The sequence below is a fragment of the Cupressus sempervirens genome, chromosome 1 (genome assembly GCF_028749045.1).
Source record: "Cupressus sempervirens isolate cs-2001-9-10 chromosome 1, ASM2874904v1, whole genome shotgun sequence".
Classification (NCBI taxonomy): Eukaryota; Viridiplantae; Streptophyta; class Pinopsida; order Cupressales; family Cupressaceae; genus Cupressus; species Cupressus sempervirens.
Window position 1 is genome coordinate 23,599,103 of NC_143118.1, and position 21,862 is coordinate 23,620,964.

At 34.7% G+C, this 21,862-nt stretch overlaps 1 protein-coding gene across 1 annotated transcript in view; it reads left to right on the forward strand.

Annotated features, from left to right (window-relative positions):
- The window catches only part of LOC149575980 (U3 snoRNP-associated protein-like EMB2271), a 45,597-nt gene that overhangs the window by 13,541 nt on the left and 10,194 nt on the right, over positions 1-21,862 (forward strand). The window contains exon 6 of the mRNA XM_089816111.1: positions 4,807-4,872. Coding sequence (XP_089672237.1) covers positions 4,807-4,872 — 66 coding nt within the window. The remainder of the gene's footprint in view (positions 1-4,806; positions 4,873-21,862) is intronic.

The following is a 21,862-nucleotide window of genomic DNA, read 5'->3' on the forward strand; positions in this document are numbered from 1 at the left end:
AACCACCCTACAAGAGTTAACACAACAGAAGCAAACACGAGGAACAGCACCAAGGAGAGGGAGAACAAGGATATATTTATTGATTCATCAAATATTCAGCATACATGCCCAGCTGTAAGGCCTTTTGGGTTACGACCAATTACAAATGTACAACTTCCAGATCTTCAAATCAGCTTTTTAAATCCACATATCTCTTTTCTATTGAACTCTCCCCAAAAGTCTACCTTAACCCTAAACCTAAACACCCTACTTATACTTGCCAAAATGGCTTACGGATAATTCTAGAACATGGAGAAACCACAAGTCGGCCCTCATCAAATATAATTTGACTATACCAAAATTAAATGTGAGCGAAGTCGGCCCAATTGGAACTAGGCAGAATGAACTAATGTGCAGGATTATAAAGAAACCCAGGATGCTCCTGCATCACAAGTTCTCTACAATTGTATTTTTCCACCTCTCCCACTCTATTTCACTTGTTTAGGTTTGTAACTTTATCCTATTTTTCTTATGCTTTCTTATTTTCATCTTGATGATGGATAATTGAGTGTGATTTGGAACATTGATGCAAAATTATTCGACACAATTTAATCCAGAAACTCTTATAGGTAATGTTAAATTATTTTGATAATTTTGTGGATATATTACTTCAAAATAATTAAATTTATATAAGGCGATTGTAATGTTGATTTTGTTTTTTCAAATTTGTACCCTTGCATAATCTTAATTTTATTATTACAAACCCAAATTAGAACCTTGTGACTTAGCGTCAGCTCGTTGTTATTCCATACTGGAATTGAAATTTGGATCTTTGAGCCACATATTTTCTAATTCAAACGGGCATTGATCTAGGTTTTGATCTTCTTTGTGTAGTAGCTAAATTGAGAAGTGGTCAGATCCAAGAATAACAAGCATACTTTATGCACAAGTGGGAAAGATTTCCAGTTGCTACTGATCTAGTATCTTTAGTTATATTAAAAAAACTCAAATGACGATTTATCCAAGTTAAGGGTGCGTCTTTTAGTTTAGTGTTTGGTAAACTTGCTCCATTTACAAATAATATAAAGTCCAGTTATGATTGCTTCACCTTCTTAACAACCGCTAAATTATCTCATTAATAATATATTTTTGTTGAATTCTAATGTCCCCTTTTTGAAATAGGACCTAATAATAAGTAATAATAAAATAAAATTATAAGAGAACAAAAAATAATTTATATATAAAAATTTAATAATATTAAAATATAACAATACAAAATTAAGTCAATAAAGGTTCAAAAGGCATTAAATGAAAAGTTGTGACTCCTTCAAACATGACATATATAAATAGAGAAGAGAACTTCATTAGAAAGGGGAGAGAAAGGAGTAAAAAGGGAAAGGTATGAAGAAAGGAAGAATTAATAGAAGAAAAAAAAGGAAATTAAAAGATAAGGATGTGACTCCTTCAAAGGGCAAAAGTTTTGAAGGGTTGGGACTCTTTGAAAAGGTACTAATTACGAAGGCTTGTGACTCTTTCAAAGAGGCCAATTATGAAGGGTTGTGACTCTTTTAAAGGGCATAAATGATGAAGGGTTGTTATATTAATTGATAGGCTAATGTTCTCTGCAACTTGTGGTGATCTATGATAGGGACATTACAAGATGCGTCTAGTCTTGATTGAATATTCTTGCCTCTTGTGGGTTAAAAACTTAAATGATAAATTAATTACCCTAAGGGATGGATTTGGTTCTGGTTGGGCGTCCTTGCCTCCTGTGGGCCAAATGATGAATTGATTACCCCAAGGGATGGTTTTGGTCCCGATTTTATGTTATTGCCTCATGTGGCCTAAGTGGTGAATTGATTACCCTAAGAGATGGTTCTGGTCTTGGTTGGACTTTCCTACCTATTTTGTGGACCAAGTTAACTTTGGCTACATTATATTCATGTGTTCCCTCCATTTTTTTTATGTGTATGTTTTGTGTTTTAATGTTATGCTTTGTGTTTCGATATATTCACTTGTTTTCTTTGTGAATGCTCCATGTTTTCACGCATTCATGTGTATGCATCATGTTTTCAAGTGTACGATCCATGCTTTGCTTTATGTTTTTAGTTGATCTAGAAGAAGAGAATAACTAAGAGTGAACAAAAAGATATGAATTTGTGGTATGCTATCATGCGAACATTGGCATTTGCAAATTCAATTGACACCATTATGAGATGGGCTTGATCTTTTTTCTAGAAGAAGAGAGAAAAAATTCTCTCAAGCTTTGTCAAGTTTCTACTATTGATCATAATTCACTTTCAAAATAAGGGAGAGAACACATATGATAATAATTGTGCAGTGGAAGGTGGATATGGATGAGATTCCATGATCATTTAATCATTGCTTGAGGATGAGCAAATTTGGGAAGGGCATGTAACGTCCCCTTTTTGAAATAGGATTTAACATAATTAAATCAAAATATAAAAGGATAAAAATAAAATATAAAGTAATAAAATAAATATTAATATATAATATAATTAATTTTAGTTAAGTTGGTGAAGGGTCAAAAGGCATGAAATGAAAAGGTGCAACTCGATCAAACATGTGATATATAGTGGGAGGAGAACTTCATTTGAAAGGGGGAGAGAGTATAAAATGGAAGGTGTGAAGCAAGGAAGATTAATTGAAGAGGATAAATAGAAATAAGAAGAAAATAAGGAAGTGATTCCTTCAAAGGTCAAAAGTCTTGAAGGGTTGTGACTCTTTGAAAACGTGGTGATTTTGGAGGTTTGTTACTCTTTGAAAGAGGGCCAATTTTCAAGGGTTGTGACTCTTTCCAAAGGCATAATTATTAAGGGTTGTCTCATCCAAAGAGGGGTAAACTTTGCAAAGGGAGCCACGATGAAGAGGTGTGGTTCAAGCTCACATTGCAAGATATGAAGGGGCAAGTGTTTCATTTGAGGACATTTAGGGAGAGCAATTTGGGGAATATTATATTATTCTCAAAGGCAGCATTGATAAGTGTTGACTCAATTCTAATGAAATGTGGTGACCCTTTTACCAATAAAGTATACAAGAGTTATCATTCCAAGCCAAAATGGAGGAATAACAGTAAAAGAGTGTTATGCAGATTTTGAGAGTAGACTGAGTAGAAGAATAACATTTGATAAAGGAGATTGATTTAAGAGATCAAGCTGATATGAAAAATTGGACTTTCGGTATTCATACAACTTATTTCATCTTATTTAAGTAAGAATTGCGACTCTAACTGCTAAGAATTACAACTCTAACTGCATTTTTGCTCTTGCTTCATTTTGGATTTGTGAATTCAGAGCAAACTATAAGTTGTTCTGAAAAAGGACATCACGTGAATAGTATCAATAAATATGATAATTATTTTCTTGAATCCTTTTTTAATTGTGGAAAAATATTTGATTTGATATAATATTAGTTCTGAAAGGGGACATTACATGAATGGTATCAATAAAGATGATAATTTGTTCCCGAACTCTTTTTATTAGTGCATATAGTTGGGCCATATACATTTGATCAAGAAAAATATTCAATTTGAGCAAAGATATAGGTAATACTACTAATTTTACTCATCACTAGTGTCGTTCTTTTCAAGTGATTTCATGTTTGATAATTGAGGATCTCTTGTTGCACTTGTTCCTATTCTTCTCCTTGTATTGCATCCGCTTATCTTTCATTTGGAATTGGGTGGGCTGTTTGCTGATCGATTCCTTGTCCTTTTCTCATTTCTCCCTAGGGGTGAATATTCCCCTACTTTTTTTGCACCTCCAAAAAGATTCAAGGTGATATCAAAGGTAGATTGTCCTTATATATCCAAATATCCCCCTAACAAAGTATGATTTGTATGCAATATTATTTGCAAATCTCCATTTCTACCTAATTATTGCCAGGTTTTGGGGTTTGATTTTGTTTCTTATTTCTCGAGAGACTCGGTTCTTCCAAGGCTAGCAGTTGTTTTGAATTCTTTAGCAATTCTCTTTGATTTGACCACATTTTGAGCAGTTAGGGTAGAACTCTGACAACCCTTGACTTCATCCTTTTGTATTCAGCTCCTTTCTTAGGTCCGGATTCCAATTGAATATGGCATTGTGTGGTAGGTTTAGGAAGGCACAAATGTGCACATATAACCAAAATCATTTTATGATTTTATTTTATCAGCCATTATGAAAGTGTATAGGTAATTGTCTAGTCCTACCAGGAGCAAAGAGCTCCAGTTTTAGAGTTCGGTTATACATTCTAATCCACAATTGTGTATTCAAAACATTGTGGTTAGAAGGGTCAAAGTTTGGCTCCTAATCCTTGATGTAGAATCCAGCTCGATCCATTAGCCAAGGTGTCCCTTATTGATTTTTTTTGAATCTTTGATTCACACTCAACTTGGAAGAAGCCTTTTGCAGATTTTGGACTTTCACCTCTTGCCCTTCCTCTTCTTGCCTCCTGAGACTTTCCTTCAATTGATATATTATTCTGCTTTATTGCTCCATTTTTTTGTGCTCCCAATCTTTTTGTCATTTCTCTGCATTTTTCCGCTCTCTCTCTCTCTCTCTCTCTCTCTCTCTCTCTCTCTCTCTCTCTCTCTCTCTCTCTCTCTCTCTCAGATTGATATTTAATTATATTCTTATTTTAAATTTTTGGGTCTTCAGGCTGGTACACAATCACGATTCCATTAGTATTATGTTTTATGCTATATTTCTTGTTTTGTGCATTTCATATGCTCTGAGGCTATACTTTATTTTGTTTCAAATATTAAGCCTATGTTCATGTTATGTCAGTTATCTGAATAGATGCCTTGTTGTGCTATGTGGAAAACAGACCGGATTTGTTAATTCACTTACGTTTGCACAGTCTGGACGATTTCTTATTGCTGGAGTTGGGCAGGTACGCTTTTTATTTTTATACGCAATCTGAGTTCAGTATGATTCAAAACCATTGTATTTTTTATTTTCAGCTTATATTGAAGGTTTTTATTTGTTGTTTCTATGGTGGGCAACAACAGCTCAAGGTTGAATTCTTGTCTGTTTTTGTTCTAACTTCTAATATTCAACAATCTAGAAGAATGCCAAAATTTCTAACATACATGCATTGACATTGCATTTTTTTGGTAGGAGCATTCTTCTTTAATGATAAACGTGGTCTTGCATTTATGTGGTTGCACCTAATACTTCCTATTCTCCTACTGCTGAAACATTGATTTATAAGGGGTAGTCTATTTGTTTAATTGCTAGATTAAATGTGCATCATGCCTCTATCTCCCTAGCTCAAGGTTTCTTTTCTGATAAAGATTCACGTACCCATATACCTTGTATCTTGATTTACCATTTCATTAAGCTCAAGTATTGGACGACCGTGAATGATAAATAACCTTTTTTGTGAACACAAATTCATAATTGTTTGCACAACTTGTTATTTGGTATTTTTATGAACCTTTCTCAATTGATTAAAATTTTGAATGCAATGTTGGACCATTTTTATACCTTTCTTGAGCAACAGCAACACTAGATATCTTATGGACATGCAGATATCCAAGGTAAATGCAAGTCGACCTACACGTTTAGGTGAACATGTGATGTCTGTCCCTTTTGGGATTTACTTGGATTAAGCCCAAAAATAAAAAATCAACTTCAAGATGAGAATGCATAATGCTCAGTGACATAAACTTGTAATAAAGTTGCCCACTCTAAAGATCCTAATTGGAATTATTTTTGGTTTAGGATCTGCACTTGTCAATAGTCACTAGAAACTTATATTACTACAATAAATATTAATAATCCATAATAGCTTTTTAATTACATAAATCCATATTAATATCTAATTCCACATCAATTTCATTTTGAGCAATTATATTCCAATATTTAATCATATTAGGAATGTATTAGGAATAGCTTGCATACTGCAATCCCAAGGATAATTGTTTTTGTATTCTGAGAGCATGCGCGGAGCTCACATCCATCCATCCCAGGTGGCCTACTTGATAAGACTCTCAAGCCCAAGGGCACTCAATGCCCTTGGTCCATATGTATGACAAGCGTAAGGTCTCCTCCATCCCTCAGTCCACCCTGGAGGTTGCTGTCCTTGTTCTGACTTGGGGGCATGCAACTCGCCTCAACCCATGAGAATGGCTCCAACCATCTTAGAGTGGCATACTTGATGGGGCCTCAAACTTAGGGGCACTTAATGCCTCTGGCCTACAAGCATAACAGTCATCTTGGTGGGCATGCTTGGGTCTCATGAACTTCAAAATATGTTCCTAAAGGAAATTTCTTTATCATTGCCAGCAAAATATCTCTTGATGAATTAATAGATTTATTCTCAAACAGATGTAACAAGTACACACACACACACTCACACACCCCTATGCACGCACGCACACACACAAGTTGCTGCTCTCTATTTGTATTTCCAAATTGATGTCTGTGATGATTGATTGAATGAATTCCTTTGATTTGTTGATTTGAGGTATTGGTGGATGATGATCTAAGATTGTTGATTTAGTAAAGTGATGGTTGATTGCTGGATTGTTTTTATCTTATTCACAAGATGAAGTGATGATTGATGATGATTTGATTGACCTAACTGATTGTTTGTTTGCTTGATTTCTTTAGGGATTGTTGATTGATGGATGAATGGAGGATTTGTTTTGTTGGATTTTGGAGTGATGATTGAACATTGAATGCTTGAAACGATTTCTCATTTACTTCATTGGTGAAAGAGTCACCTCCTTTCATAAGAATTGGGTCACAACCCTTCTTTGTGCCTTTTGATAATAGTACCAAAAGTATCTAATAGAAAACTGACCTAGCTATTTATCCAAGGTTAGAAGATTGTATTTGGGGCTTGGTAAGTGCACTCAACCCTACACCTGTTAACGATGCAATTCAAAAAGAACTTAATGTAGTCATCATGCTTACGAAGGACAAGAACTGTACAAAGACTCAAAATCTCCTAAGCCTTTTAGTTTTTATAAAGACAAATGAAAAAACCATTGATGCCTTACAAAGAAAGGAAAGAGTCTATGAAAAACAAATTGTGTTTTAAGTGCAAGGAAGAAAGGGAATAGGATATATTTGTAAAAGACAATGCGAAGACCAAAATTTGTATTTTAGCTACCAATAACAATTGATACTAGGCACGTGTGGAAAGGAAAGTCGAGCATGCTGTATGGAAGCATTATTTGGCAAAGTAGTATAGAAAGGAGGGAAAGAAAACCCTAGCAAATGAAGATGGGGTGAAGAAGGGAAGATCATGGGAACTTAGCCACCATCTCACAAGCCTCCAGATCTTGGGTAGTGGGGCATTCTACAACTTGATCAACAAAGACTTAGTTGCAAAATTGAAATTGGAGATTAAGGACTTCAATGGTTTTACAATGGGTCAATTTACCAAGATAATTCCCTGAGTAGAAATTACTCCAGGGAAACACCCTAGCGAAGAGGATTTCCGTGTAACATTAGATGCCAGTGAGAGATTGGGTACTCGGATACGCTCCTTGGGATGCTTCATTTTTGACCTTCCAAATTTGGAGATATTTTTCCAACATAATGGAGTAGTAGTCACTTTGAGAGGGTTACTTGATAGATCACCAAAAGTAGTCTCATCTCAAATGAAGAAGAGTGGTTTTTTAACCACTAGGGTTGTACCAAAAGGTCGACCTGCGAATACCCGATACAACCACTAGACTTATAGAAGACACATGAGTCAGTTAAACCATGTTGCGAATCCAGTGAGGGATGTTGGCCTATTGCTAATTTAGCCGATAGGCTATTTGTAGGAACTTTGTTCCCAGAAATTAAATTTTTGACGAAAAAGTTGTCAGTTTGGCCGAAAAATTGTAAATCTTTCCCATTAATTATTATCGACCAGTTTTTATCTCACTCCACTTTTAACTCTTGTTTTGATATTTATTAGTTGTTATATCCACTTTTAAATATTGTTTTTCTTTTTCTATATATTTAAAAAAAAAAACTATTACTTGTGATCTCATATTAGTTCATGTTGTGATCTCTATTTATTTAATTTTTGATTCTCAAAATTGATTTTGGTTTTAGCTTTTAAATTATTTTATTTTGTTCTAATGATCGAACATTGAATGCTTGAAACAATTTCTCATTTATACTTCATTGGTGAAAGAGTCACCTCCTTTCATAAGAATTGGGTCACAACCCTTCTTTGTGCCTTTTGATAATAGTACCAAAAGTATCTCATAGAAGACTGACCTAGCTATTTGTCCAAAGTTAAAAGATTGTATTCGGAGCTTGGTAAGTGCACTTAAGCCTACACCTGTTAACTATGCTATTCAAAAAGAACTTAATGTAGTCATCATGCTTACAAAGGACAAGAACCATACAAAGACTCAAAATCTCCTAAACCTTTTAGTTTTTATAAAGACAAATGGAAAAAACATTGATGCCTTACAAAGAAAGGAAAGAGTCTATGAAAAACAAATTGTGTTTTAAGTGCAAGGAAGAAAGGGAAGTAGGATACATTTGTAAAAGACAATGAGAAGATCAAAATTTGTGTTTAGCTACCAATAAGAATCGATACTAGGCAATTGTGTGGAAAGGAAAGTCAAGCATACTATATGGAAGCATTATTTGGCAAAGTAACATAGAAAGGAGGGAAAGAAGACCCTAGCAAATGAAGATGGGGTGAAGAAGGGAAGATCATGGGAACTTAGCCACCATCTCACAAGCCTCCAGATCTTGGATAGTGGGGCATTCTACAACCTGATCAATAAAGATTTAGTTGCAAAATTGAAATTGGAGATAAGGACTTCAATGATTTTACAATGGGTCAACTTACCAAGATAATTCCCTGACTAGAAATTACCCCAGGAAAACACCCCATCAAAGAGGATTTCCGTGTAACATTAGATGCCAATGACAGATTAGGTACTCGGATACACTCCTTGGGATGTTTCATTTTTGACCTTCCAAATTTGGAGATTTGTTTCCAACATAATGGAGTAGTAGTTACCAAAAGTAGTCTCATCTCAAAGGAAGAAGAGTGGTTTGTTAACCACTAGGGTTGTACCAAAAGATCGACCTATGTATACCTGATACAACCACTAGACTTATAAAAGACACATAAGTCAGTCAAACCATGTCGCGAATCCAGTGAGGGATGTTGGCCTATTGCTAATTTAGCTGATAGGCTATTTGTGGGAACTTTGTTCCCAGAAATTAAATTTTTGACTAAAAAGTTGTCAGTTTAGCCGAAAAATTGTAGATATTTCCCGTTAATTATTTACCGACCAGTTTTTATCTCACTCCACTTTTTACTCTTGTTTAGATATCTATTAGTTGTTGTATCCACTTTTAAATATCATTTTTCTTTTTCTATATATTTAAAAAAAAAAATTACTTGTGATCTCACATTAGCTCATGTTGTGATCTCTATGTATTTAACTTTTGATTTTCAAAATTGATTTCGGTTTTAGCTTTTAAATTATTTTATTTTGTTTTTTATATTAGTTTATTTTTTTCTTTAAATATTATTTTTAAGTTTCTATAATTTATTTAGTCAATAAAATATTTGTTAGAGATGTTGCTATTTTTTCATATTATTTTTTTGTATTCCTTTTATTAATTTTTCATAATAGATTTTTTGAAGGGGTTTTTTTAAATGATTTTTTTTCATATTTGATAAATTGAATTTAAATAAATAATATTTATTAATCTATTTAAAAGATTTTTAATAAATATTATGTTATTTAAATTGAAAATTATTAATAATCTAATTTGTTCACAGAAGATTATATTTTAAATCTCCATTTTTAACTATTGTTTTTCTTTTCCTACTTATTTTAAAAATAATTACTTGTGATCTCCACATTAGCTCATGTTGTGATCTCTATTTATTTAGCTTTTGATTTTTAAAATTGATTTTGATTTTAGTTTTTAAATTATATTTATATTAGTGTTGTTTTTTTAGTTTCTATATTTTATTTAGTCAATAGAATATTTGTTAGAGATGTTAGTTTTTCATATTATTATTTTTTTATTTCTCTTATTAATTTTTCATAATAGATTTTTTGATTTTTTTTAATTTTAATTTTTTTTCATATTTGATTACAAAAAATTTATCGGTTAATTATTATTATTTGTGGTTAAAGATTTTTTATTATTAGTTAAGCTTGAGTAGATTTGAACCCAAAACCTCCCAATTAAGAGGCTCACAATTTACCGTTATGTTGTAGGCTCTTGCCTTCATATTTGATAAATTGAATTTAAATAAATAATAATTATTTATCTATTTAAAAGATTTTAGTAAAATGCTATGTTATTTAAATTAAAAATTATTAATAATCTAATTTGTTCACGTAAGATTGTGTTTTAAAAAATAATTTTATTATTGAGCACCTATCAAATTATCGTTGCAAGCACATGTATGCAATTGCTAGTAATCCCCCTCCCAACATTGCTCATTGCGACCTGCAAGGATTCAAACTTGTGACCAAGTTCTGATATCACTTGTTAACTGCTAGGGGTGCCGTTGCACCAAGTGATCGACTTGTCAATGCCTGATACAAACTACTAGACTTATTGAAGACACATGAGGTTGTTAAACCATGTCGCAAATCCAGTGAGGGACTATTAACATGGTTTGTGCAATGTATGACTATTAACAAGACTTTTTCCCAAGGGAAGATAGTTCACATTGATATCCAACCCATGTAAAAAGAACATAGGAAGGTATTTGGTGATATTCCTCTAGGACTACCCCCAAAGAGAGGATTTGAACCTTTTGCATCCATCCTGGTGCTAGTTGAGAAAGTCAATGGCACTATGAAGATGTGCATAAATAAAAGGGTGTTAAAACAAAAAGACAAGAAAAACTCCCCTACTTTATCCCAAGAATTAACAGATTAATTAATGAATTACACAAATCAAAATATTTTTCCAAGATCGATTTAAGGTCTAGGTACCATCAAATAAAAATGAGAAAAGAAGATATTCCCAAGACGACTTTTAGGTTGGACACTTGAATTTTTGGTCCTACCCTTTGGCTTGACCAATGCCCCTGCAACATTTGAATTGTGCACGAATAATATATTGAGGAAACAACTAAGGAGGTTTCTATTGATCTCCGATAATATCCTTCATTACAATAGGACATGCAAAGAACATATGATTTATACTATGTTCCCCCAAGTTTCCTGTACAGGGACGGTGTTCGATGGCAGGATGGGTTTTCAGGACGGCAAATTTTTATGGTGATTTTGGGGATGGGGGGGATGGCAAACGGGGACGGCTATATATATATATATATATAGAAAAATTAAAAATATATGTTCAAATTTGCAAATATACACATCATTCATATGAGCATGTCATTTAAACATTATAGAACCATAACATACAACATTTGAATGCCATCTAGGAAATAATATCCGATTTTAGTACCCAATTGTCAAAATGCATAACAATATCAGTGAACGCTGAACAATAAACATTAACAATTGTCAATATCAAAATGTCATAATGATAAACATGATAAATCTGAAAATCAAAATCAAAATATGCCCAAAGCTATAGGCCCAAAGGATAGAGGGCTGCCATAAAGTAATAAGTATCAATGTATCATAATCATGTTTTTTTTTAACTTAAAAAACAAAACATAGAAAAATGAAGCAGCTTGGTGCTCCTATTTTGCCTCTATTGCCTTTTAGGGCATTTGGACGGGTGGGGCCAACCTAGCTGACCAAGTTGGAGGCTTTAAAATATTTTTTTATGTTAAAACTTTTTTAATTTTATGTAAACAAAAAAGGGGGACGGCCAGCCATACCTAGTACGGAAAGGGAATGTTCGGAAAGGGAACGTTTGGACGTTCCCTTTTCGTACTGGGTACAGCTAGCCGTCCCCCATTTTTTCCCTCTAGCGTCCCCAAGTTTTCGAGATGTCCCCTGCATTTTTTCACTTTTTGGGGACGGCTAGGGGACGTCCCCTACTTGTCCCCCTCGTCCCTAGGACGTTCCTGTCCTCAAAATGTCGGGTTTTAGGCCGGGTATGCATCCCCGGGGAACATAGGAATTATATTAAGCGAGTTCTAAGCATTTTGTGACAAGAACCACTATACACCAAGACTTGCAGATTTGAATATGGGCTAGAGGAGATTTTGTACCGTAGTCATCAAATCAATGCACGTGGAGTGAGTGTCGATGAGGATAAAATTAAAGCCATCAATAAATGGTCAACTAAGAACCCTAACACATTTATGGGGATTTGTGGGAATATGCAATTATTATTGATGGTTTGTAAATGGATTTTTTGAACTGGCCACTCCACTCACAGGCTTAACTAAAAAGGGCGCTTTTGTATGGAATAAGCGACTCAATAGGCTTCTAAGAAATTAAAAGAGGTATAGGAGCTTATGCCCTATCTTAGCCATGCTTAATTTTACGTTCTTTCATAGCCATCCTTGATTTTACGTTCTTTCAAATTGGTACTCCATCTATGACAAGAAGAAGTTAGCCATCATGCATACCCTATAACCTAGTCAAGACTATTTGGTTTGTGGGAAGTTCCATGTCAAAATAGATCATAATAGCTTGAGATTCTTTATTAATCAAAGCACCTAAATGAAAAACAATATACAAGCCTATAACTTTTGATCTTGATTATGTTTGTCCCCAGATGCCCTATCATAAGGATCCCACCTTAACTCCATGAAAAACATTGGAGCCAATTAGAGGAATGACATCATTGCGAAATATGTTAAAGACACACAAGATGATAATATTCTAGAAGGAAATATGCTCAATGAAGAATACAAAGTAGTAGAAAAACTTTTCTTGTACAAGAATAGGCTTTCTTGGTACCCAATTCTAAAATGAAGGACACGATTATTAAGGAATATTGTGGCAACTCGTTAGCCGGTCACCATGGATTTGACAAAACTTACAAAAAAGGGGAAAATACTTTTGGAAGGGACTTAAAAAAAGATGTCCTTTGATGTGTACAAAAATGTATGACTATCAAAGAAACAAAACTGAAGAAAGTCATCCAGTCATGTTCCTACAACCTTCATCCAATCCAAATGAAAAATGGGAATTATCTTTATGGAATTCATAATCTGGTTACTCAAGGTTGAAGGAAAGGATTGTATGTATGTAGTGGTGGATTGTCAAGCTCTGCAAATAGTTGAAACTTCTAACCGCATGACCTTGCAAGTTATCAGTGGTAAAGATAGTTCCTGAGCCTATCTTGGTAAGTTCTCTTCCATTTAATAGGTACTAAACTTACACCCAATACAAGCTACCATCCCCAAATAGATGTACAAACAAAGATTGTAAACAAGTGATACAAGGATACTTGAGGAACTATGTCTCTAGACAAGAAAATGAATGGACAAGATGGTTGCACCTTGGTGATCATTGTTATAATACCTCCAACCACATGTCATTGTTCATCCAAGAAAGTTGAGTACCAAGGGCCAAGGACTTTGCACAACAAAATATGGATATCGCGAAGACTCTCAAGGGCATCTAGCATCGTACCTGGAACTAACAAAAGATCTATACCAATTGGAATTGCATTGAGAGAACGCTTGAAGTTGGAGGTTTGGCTTTCTTATGGTTACAACCTAAGTTATCGATTCAGATGCGGATATAGGATGTAGGATTTTTTTGGGTACGGATGTGTTTAAATTCTTTGCATATTAATAAATATGCAAAGAATTTAAGAAATGTATAAATACAAGAACTTAGAGTTAGAAACATAGAAATAGACAAACATACATCATTTGATAGTATCGTATGATGCTTTACCATTGATCAAGATTCAAGATTATTTATATGTCAATTAAATAGTTCAAACTTCAAATTTAACTTCATAGCCACAATTATTCATGTTCTAGACTCCATGTCCAAACTACAAAATCAAAAACATAGTTCACGATTCAATGTTCACTAATCAGAATCATAAGGATTCTCAAAAAATTCTGGATCCTCCTCATCTCCAACATTTGCAAGCTCCATATCATTTGAACCAAGAATGGTTCCACTTGCACTAGATGCACCCTGTGTCATAGACCTATCATCACAATCATCCACCATCTTAGTAAGATCATGAAGTGTTGCATCCAAGTTTGCACACTGAGGGAGTACATCCCAAATTTTGGCTGCCCCATCCAAGTATTCATCATCCTTATGTGACAAAAGATGCAAGCTGGTATGAATGTAGACCAAGTCCTCAGCTTTCTTTGACCCCAATTGGTTGCGCTTCACTGAATGGATATAAGAGTATGTAGCCCAATTCCTTTCAGCAGCATAAGAATTCACAACTCACATTGTGTTCACAAAATTAATTTTTAAACATACAAACGAAAAGCAAATGACAATATGATAGATGTTAAACACTAGATTGTAAAATACAAGTTGTATTCTAAAAAAAAAAATCAAAACTTACTTGTGAGATGATTTTGATTGCAAGATGTTGTAGATGTTGGTATGGCTGATCATACATGTACCACCATGTGATTGCTCCCATTTCATTTTGGTCCTTAATTGGAAATGGAGTAAGTGTTGCTCCGAAAGCAAATAGTTAAACTCTAGCCTCACCTTTTCATGCATCTCATCATCTTGGAAGATTCTTGCAAAAGCTTTGGAGCACCCATTAGCAAACTCTTCATCACCATATGGTGCAATTCTATCTGGCATTGAAAGTATCGCCTCACTATAATACCTGAGAGATAAAGCATATGCAAGGGGGTGCAATGGGGTAGTCATCTTCTCCCAATGATGAAGAATTACTGCTTCTGCTTTAATGCATAAGGCTTGACATTCTGTAGGGTCACTCTCATGTGCTTGTATAGAATGTTTTACCATCTCAATCATGGTGTCCATGCCATTGTACACATCTGCCAAGCAAGGTGTATCTGTATCGGCAAAGCGAAGCATAGTCATGATGGGCTCGGTGATATCTAGTACGTATTGCACACGAGTCCACCAACAATCATCCAAGATCATACCCCTAATCTTTAGGGCTCTTTCTGTATTTGAAGCCTTCCACATACCCCATTGAGGACAAATGACTATTTGGCTCAAAGCGTCTTGCACCTTAAGAAGTCGTCTCATAACAATAGTATGAGATGCAAAACGGGTCTTAACAACCTAAGCAAGTGAACAATATGTCAATTGATAATAAAAGTGTAAATATTAACTAAATTGCAAATCCATGAAATTTAATAATTACAAAAAATTAATTTACCTTCAGCAACTCCAATTTTGAGTACGTTCTAAAAATGGATTGTGATTTTTTTCCAAACATTTGTGTGTCCTCTCCCTTTTTGTATATTTGATTCACCTAATCTATTTGAGTGCCAATCTCTTGCATGATCAAGTTGAGGGAGTGTATAGTGCATGGTGTCCAAAAAATATGGTTATACCGACCCTCAACCAAAGCACCAACTCCCCTACAATTTTTGGCACTGTTTGTAACAACTTGGACCATATTCTCACTACCCACCATATCTATGGCCTTAATGAAAATATTAGAGATGAATTTTGAATCCTTCACCTCCATCTAACAATCAATTGCCTTTAGAAACATTTCCCGTTTGGGGGACACTGCAATCACATTAATTAATGACCTGTTTCTTGTATCTTCCCAACCATCAAACATAATTGTCACACCCAAAATTTTCCAAGCACTTCTAATGGGTTGAAGTTCTTTCTCTATAGAAACTCTCTCCTTTTGCAAGAGTATGGTACACACGTTTTCATACCCAGGACTTGTGTAATCATTTGGTGCTTCTTTGATGACTCTTTCCATTTCCTTCCAATGTGGTGATCTTACCAGGTTGAACGCAAGGCCATTAGCATAGAGGCAACGTGCAATGGCTTCATTAGCGTGGTCTCTTGCCTTCATTTTAAATGTAGAGTGCAATGGGCCTCTTTTTTGGGCTGATGCACTATTTTCTACTTCTTCCTCCTCTCCCAGTACAAGTACTTGCATGAATGAACGTTTGGAGGATACAATTGGTTCCGGTTCAATGGGTGATTGCATTTTGTTCATTTTTGAGGAAGGAGGTTGATAATAACTTTTTTTTGATCTTTTAACCAAACGATCGACAACTTCTTGTTCTTTTATGAACGAAGCTATCTGTGCATCAAACAACCCCTTCCCCTCTGCACCTTTGCATATTCCAAAGGCTCTACGAACTGGGCCCATAAAATGAAGTTTTACTCGGGAATAAGAGCTATTAAAAGGCTTTCTTTTGTTACTTTGATAATAACTACAACTCCAACTATAGGAGCCACCACTTGAAACCTGTGATATTCTTGTTGCATGTCTTCATAGAGGAGACCCTAAATTAATTTTGAAATTATCCCCTCCTTCCCCTGCCATTGAACTCTGACCTTGCCCTCCCTCCCACTGAACTTTGACTACTAGTGGTCCTAACTACTGGTGGCAACCATTCTTGCACAATACAATGTAGTTTCTTTCTATAATAAGAAATTAAATAAATTTAAATAAATAAAAAAACTATGAATATCAATTATCAAGCATACAAGTAAAAAACAATGATACAAAACCATTCGAATAGATACCTAAACTTGTTTCTAAATTTCTTTAGAAAAAATAAATTGAAACAAACATGGAAGATTTCTTCACAAACTTCCAAAGATTCATCAAAATCTCAAAAAATTTCATTGAGACACTCAAGAATAGGATAAAATGCTTACCTCTTTGTGTTTTAATGAACTTGTGGAAGTCAACTCTCGCCCTACGATGATTCCTCTTTGAAAATATAATTAAGTTGCCTTCAAAAGGCCAAAATGGAAGCCAAATGAGAAGAGCAAACCCAGCTGCAACAAAATGATAGTTGAATGGTTGAAAGGCCTCTATTAGGGCCGTTTTAGGGTTTGGCAAATAAAATGTTATTAAAGTGCTAAAACGTACATGTTTTAATTTTCTTGTAAAAGTGAAAAGTCATTGTTTTTTTGTTTTTCTGGGCTGACGCACATGGATGTGACTGGAATTTCCCGGATGCCACCCACAGGCATCCAAATGTGGACGGAAGCCTACAATGCCTACATTGGTATCCTAGGTTACAACCACAAATAATTTTCAATCAAGGCTAGTGGAGTGGAAGCTCGATTTTTCGGATAATACAAGATTATTAGAGAGATGTGATAGCTTTGGAATTGGAATTGTCTGGAAATATTAGAATCCACAATATATTTCATGTTTCCATCGAAGACAAATTTATTTTTGAAACTTGAAATCTTCCTTGCTATGCGGGAGAAAAGATTATAGAATAAGACTTCCGAGCTATGGGGAAGAAAAGATAAAAGAATAAGACTCCCAAATTATTGGTTCAGTGGAGAAAGGCCTGCCTATAGAAGATGCTACATGGGAAAGAGAAGATCATCAATTGTCTGAATTTGAGATTGCTCGAGGATAAGCAATATTGGGAAGGGCAGACTGTCATGGCCCCGCAATAACCTAAAGTAAAAACAAATATTTAAATTGATAATGAAGATATATGTATTCCACCCAAAAAACTGTTACTCTCCTCCAGTGAAGGTGGTGATGGTAGTTCATCGTCTACAGCAGACCATGGATATTGATGATACATTTTTGTCAAGCAGCAGTACGCAATCGATTATGTATTAAGAATATTACTAGTTGTGTTGTGAATAGATGTTAGAGATAGTCATAGTTAAGAGCAACCACCTAATTAAGACAAGCGATCAAGGCCAACAATTAGTTGGAAACAGTCACAGTACATTCGGGAGAAGGTATACCATATGTTGGTTGACAGATTTATCCTTCAAAATGAATGATACAGAAAGACTCAGAATGCCCTAACAGAAGAACAAACTCAACCAACAGTTGGAAAGACTATCATGGAATTGCTAGCTTTCCTCTGAATTGAGAGCTACAGCTCCCTCCTAAAAGATATTCAACGAATTAGTTACTGATTATTTCTTTAACTAGAAGACACGAAGGCAACTGACATTCATTCATCAATACGAAATGAATGTGATTACATGAAAGATTCAGAGAAAAATAAACAAATGATCAACAGATCACATATTCAATCTTCCCTATTACAGAGAAATCAAAAGGGAATTTAATATCTCTATCTGCAAAACATGTATACATAAACCAACAGATTCACATTGCAAACATCTACTTGACAAGATGATACAGGATAATATTAAAAAACATGAAAGAAACAACCAACTGATTTATTTCAATCAGAGAAGTAAATATCTGGACCAAAACATCTAGGATACAAACTTCTCTTTAATTTTCAATACACAACAAAAATGATCCTTGGATCACTTTTAACCCTGCCATTAAAATCTAGCTGCAGAAAACACAAATATAATTCCCCTTTCTCTCTGTTACAATCAGAACTTCGAAAACCATCTTCTCTTCCCTGTAGCCTACAGACTTTCGAGAAAGAAGCAGCCTTTTCTGGCCCATCTTTTTCAATAAACAGATTCCCCTGGAAAACATTATTCAGTTTTGCAACTGAATCTTGAAAAGGTCCCTCTTCATTGGTTTCTCACTTTTCCCTATTTTAAAATATCTGACCCTTATGTTTACCTTTGCTGTAAGGAAATATCATTTTATTTTTACCAATTCCTTTACTATTGACAAAAAAGTCTGCACCCTTGCTTGAGGTATGACCCTCAAGCGACCTTGTGTAACATGGAAACAACCTTCAAATGTGCGACTTGCGCTCTGAGGCTGAATGTTCGGAGAAGGCTGGCTTCCTTACTATTATGCACCTAAACTAAAACTGGGAAGGAAAAGGGACAAGGAGAACTGAAAGAGAATGTAGAAAGGGAAAGGGGGTGATGCTCCGAGATAGAAGTGTGGTCACAGCTCTGCCTATGACTGCACTACACAACAATGAAAATCCGGAATACTCTAGTCTTGACTCTATTCTATGTCAAAGGAACCACATGCAGGTTTGGAACTGATTGAAGTGCTGAAAGGAAAGATATTTCACTATGCAACAATTACTAATAGACTTAACACAACATATGAATCAAGAAAACAGAAAGGAACTATTCACTACAAGGCAAATACATGCACTAGAGAGCAGAATGGTAAGAATAGGTAAGAAAATGACAAGTTTTATTAATGGAAGGCAAAGTTGCAGTTACAATAACAGTGCACAAGGCTGCTGTCATGAACCAGAGAAGAACAGAGAAGAACTCAGAAAAAGTATTTACAACTTGTCTTTATAGAGCAGGCATAACTCGGATCTAAACTATGGAGTTCAAACCCCAACCTAAGTGGAGTTGAATTGCAGAGAGCAATAAATGAATATCAGAGTAAAATCTGATCTTAAAATCAGCTTGCTGTAGTGAAGTGACAAGAAGGGCAAAACAAATGCACCCAGCCGTAAGAAATCAAATCCCATGAGATTTGATCATTACATTCAATAAAGAGGCATGGAGATGCAAAGGTGTTGTGCAAACAAGGCCTAAGAATGTAGTTCAGCATTAAAGAACAATCCTTGTAATGTGTCATGGCCGCAACAAATGAATTCACACCACTGTTAGAAAACGCGTGATGGGATAACATGCACTGTTAACCTGCAGCAAAATTGTAGAGTTAACCCGCGTGGAATAAATCTGATTTGCCCCAAAAAAGATGAATCCTCGATGTAGATCTTCATTCTGAAATAGACGGCCCAAATGCTGCAAGAAATCTCCTCAACAAGTGAATAAAACCCAACTGTAGATCAAGATCTTCATAACAAATGGATGGCTGAGATGCATACATAAATTTTAAAAGATGCGTCCAGATCTAAGGCAGCTATACAAAAATACAAAAACCATTGGATCAAAAGCAACCCAACATAAGAAGAATTTGCCATGTGGCATGAATCAGTTGGTCAACACATTCCCAATTGCACGGTGGAGGAGGCAGCATGCGATTTCATGAAAGCAAAAGGGTAAGCCTTCCGAAATAGCAAATTTCGTTATTTTGGAAAGAGGAGCAAAGTCATTCTCTAAAATGGCGAAAATGGTTAACCCTGACAGAAAACGTGTGTTAACCCGCAACTTGACAAATGAGACGACCTAGTTCACTAGGTCAAAGAACACACTGAACTAGCTCGATTGATGAAGGAACCGAGTCAATTTGGTTCATGAAGAGACCGAGTTAACACAAAATGTTAACCCCAACCTAATTATGTGTTAACCCACAAAAAGAAAATAGTCCATTGAAGATATCCCTGATCGGTTATTGATGGTGGGTTGAATGGGAGGCAAAAATGGCTAACACTTACGTTAACTCTCCCGTGAACATAATTTTCACCTTTAATGAAAAGATTTAATCTCTTAATAGATATTAAAAATTGCTAATTTGGGTGAATATAGTTTCACTTGAGATCGCAAATATATATCCAGGTTTCCTGTCCAGTGAATTTCACCTTTCAGAACTTTGTGTAAATATTTTCAATTGAGTAGCAATACTCACTTGGCATATTGTTGGGCCTAGAGAGAACTATAATTTTTTAATTCTCAATACAATACTTCATGCAAAATGTTGCCTTTAATCCCCTTTACTTCTGGAAATGGATATAATTTTTAATTTTTTGATGTACCTTTGCCAATCAAGGGTAAATTTAGGAAAGTTGAACCCACTTTGTGTAAAGTTTCTGCTAATTCTTTGTTCTTTCAATCAAACTATTAGTTCAGTCTTGAATTGCTGAGAATGGTCTTCTAAATATTATGAATATTCAAATTGTTGAGGAATTTAACACTTATCTTAAATGTAGATCCAATACTCTACAATCGATCTTGATTGAATTAGAATATCTCTGATTTAGAATTCGTTGGATGTAAAATGCTTAGAGGAGCAGACTGCTGTAATTGTGTGTCCTATAAATTGCATTTACAACCTACTATATATCCTTTCTAAAGGGTATGTCCCTTAGAGGGACATAACCCTTCCTAAATGAGCACTAATCAAACTCCTTCCTAGTCTGCGATTCATGAAGATATAATTAATAGCACTTAACAAACTAATTGTTAGTTTGGTTAAACATTATAATCTTGTTTCCTAAGAAGTCGCTGGCCCTTAGAGTCATATATAAAATGCTAATTTAGAGATATATTATACTGAGAAGAACATTTATGGTCTGTACTATCAAACCTGTAGGTGATCAGGTTAACATTATTAACACTCCCTCTTAAACTGATAATCCTATAGAGAGATATTATATCTAGCAATACCAATACAGAAGAATTAATACTCTCTATCTGTTTGATTCTTCTTAGTATATGGTATCATAGAACACATGATACAAAGTCATATTACTAAACCTGTGGTATGACAAATCACTACTACTAGTGATATTATACAGGATAAATCTGAAGAGTAATCTCTTCGTTTATCCAAATTGTGATTTCATAGAAACTAGTATCACAACAATATCCAGAGTTTAAGATCTATCAAAAAACAGGATAACCTCAGAGAAGAATAAAATTCTCCCTTTATCCAATTTGTGACTCATAAACATAGCAATGTCTACATCACAATATGATCTTGAACTCATCTAGATCTTACAGTAGAACTCTTATGTTTAACACATTATCTAAGAGATAGTCATCTGTCATAATGTTTTGTACAAGTGTCCATTATTTTTCAGAGATCATCACCTCTTAAAATAATGAATACAAATGGTGGAGCCATAACAGTCGATAGCTTGACAAAAATAAAATTATTTTATTAATAATCAAAAGAGTACAAATGGATTACAACTCAACCATACCAAGTCTCCTCTCGAAATGTTCTATCTTTACTCTAGATAGAGGTTTGGTGAGCATGTTTGCTGTCTGATTTGCAGTACAAATGTATTCCAATTTTACAGAATTCTTGTCTATCATATCTCT